The following is a 2,199-nucleotide window of genomic DNA, read 5'->3' as shown; positions in this document are numbered from 1 at the left end:
AAGAGTGTGCGGAAACCCCACATCTTTGGACGCATTCCTAAAAGAGAAAAACAAGATACGTACAAAACAAAGGGCGGGCGTTATATATTTAACATGCTTCCCCCTAACAACATGTCACTGCCCACATGATTATATATACATATTTAATATAATCTAATATCAAACGAATGCATATGATCCAACGAAGGCATGATAAATTATCTTAGGATACGAGTTGAGATAAACCAAAGAAATCGACGATTTGTCACACTTCATCACTAGCCCTACATTGACACTACATAGCTTTATATATTGTACTAGTTTGGCACCTTTATCAATTACTCAATTCAATGATTCATGTCTGTTATATATATATATATATGTATGCATGTTCATGTATGTATGTATGTATGTATGTATGTATTCACATGTACATATCTACAAACATACCGGCATTGTTGAAGATACGAATGGGACCCTGACACAACATGTTAAGTTGAGCTTCGATACGACGTATGAACCCCATAGCTTCTTGTATTGGTCGTGTTAGCTCCTCACGGTACTTAACCAGCATGTCACAGTACGCTTCCTGTTAAATCCATAACTTTTCTTTATTCAATTAAGAATCTATTTATACCTAAACCTAATTAATAACACCATGATTATCGAGATTGATAATAACAACCATGAATTGGTCCAACTCGGGATCTCTTGATGCACCATAATCTCTAGACGCCGCCGCAGCAGATCGGTGCCTAGTCTCGAACTCTTGCCGCACTGCAGTGAGCCTATCTAGAACCTCAGGAGGAGCTCCTATCTATAATAATACCCATAATCAAGCAAAAGCTTTACTCTAAGATGATTTATTCACATAAATGGGCCGTTGCATTTATGTAATTAAATGAATATACCAATGGTATTCATACCTTTTGGCAGTCCATGTAAGCTTCCAAGAGGCTCGAGTACTGAGGATGAGCGATGATCTTGGCCTTCATGGCCTCGACATCGCTGCCACCGACAGGCATGTTGCTGTTGCTGTTGCTGTTGTCGTCTTCGTTGTTGTTGTTGTTTGATTCTTGATGATTGTGAATGGCTCTCATCAACAAAGAGTAGTGGCTGAGTGACCTTGAGGAGCTAGCTTCGGATTTAACAACTGGGTTTGGCTGATCATGATCGGATCGGAAGCAATTCTCACTCGATTGATGATGATGATGGTGATGAACGAGAGAGCCCATGTTGGGGAACAACATGTGGTGATGGTTACTATTATAACCAGATGTATAATTATTGTTGCTGTTGTTATTATTGGTGTCGCTGTTATTGTTATTATCGTTTTTGTTGGGCGAAGAGCTTGGAGCGTACAAGAAACTTACTCTCTGAGGAGTGGAGGAGCTGTCATGGTGGTATTCCTCCATACCCAGATGGCTGAAGACCAGGAAAAAAAAACTGGAGACAAAGGAAAGTGAAAGAAAGCAAAAAAAAAAAAACCCTAGAAGTGAAGGAACAGGAACCTTGGTGGGTGTAGGGATGAAAGCTTTGGCAAGAACAGGGAGAGAGAAGCGTGAGATTGTTGCTTCTTCTTCGTTTGTTTTATATATAATTTTTTTTTCTTCACAAGTCTCTACAAGAACATCAAATCCAGATGACTAAGACGACTCATGAAATGAATCTAAAGGTATATAACTGTGTGGGGAAAAAAAAAAGAAATTATCTTTTTTTTTGTGTGAAGTGAAGTGAAGTTGCACCAACAAAACACAAGCCAAGGATATGTAGTAGGGAAGTGACGTTGAGGAAGAGAAGAAACAATAGAGAAAATTGAAAGTATCAAAAGAGAGAGAGAGAGAGAGAGAGAGAGAGAGAGAGAGAGAGAGAGAGAGAGGAAAAACAATAATGGAGGGAGGGAGAGTTGGGTGGATTGACAAGACATTGTTTGCTTTCTAAGAAAAATAAATAATTATATATTTGAAAATTAAATATTATATTAAATTAATAGAATAACATAAAAAGGTTAAAAAAGAAGAAGGATAAGGTAAGGCAAAGCCATCTACTAGCTCTTTCTTCTGTTTCCTTGTGATTTCCAGTAAAAAGGGTAAAGGAGGAAAAACAAATTCTCAACATTTATCTACATTTTTAAAAATTGATTGCATTGGTATAGATTTAGCATTTTATCTTGGTTAGGGTTTGAATCTTTTTCTGAAAATGGAGTAATCTTTTAGTCAA

The 2,199-nt window shown here is 37.4% G+C and overlaps 1 protein-coding gene across 2 annotated transcripts in view; it reads right to left on the bottom strand.

The window, feature by feature from the left end:
• Positions 1-1,810, bottom strand: part of LOC104825802 (homeobox protein knotted-1-like 1) — a 3,343-nt gene extending 1,533 nt beyond the window's left edge. Inside the window, exons 1-4 of one of the 2 annotated variants that reach the window (XM_019204006.1) lie at positions 1,467-1,810; positions 906-1,425; positions 665-796; positions 430-568 (exon numbers count right to left, since the gene is read on the bottom strand). In XM_019204006.1, the coding sequence (XP_019059551.1) occupies positions 430-568; positions 665-796; positions 906-1,394 (760 nt within the window). In that variant the 5' untranslated portion in view covers positions 1,395-1,425; positions 1,467-1,810. The remainder of the gene's footprint in view (positions 1-429; positions 569-664; positions 797-905; positions 1,426-1,466) is intronic. The other variant, XM_010558192.2, reaches the window with a different exon arrangement.
• Positions 1,811-2,199: the final 389 nt, after the last annotated feature.

The sequence above is a fragment of the Tarenaya hassleriana genome, unplaced genomic scaffold (assembly GCF_000463585.1).
Source record: "Tarenaya hassleriana unplaced genomic scaffold, ASM46358v1 Cleome49, whole genome shotgun sequence".
NCBI classification, from domain to species: Eukaryota; Viridiplantae; Streptophyta; class Magnoliopsida; order Brassicales; family Cleomaceae; genus Tarenaya; species Tarenaya hassleriana.
Note: the sequence above shows the minus strand (reverse complement) of the source record. Positions and strands in the feature narration are given on the sequence as shown.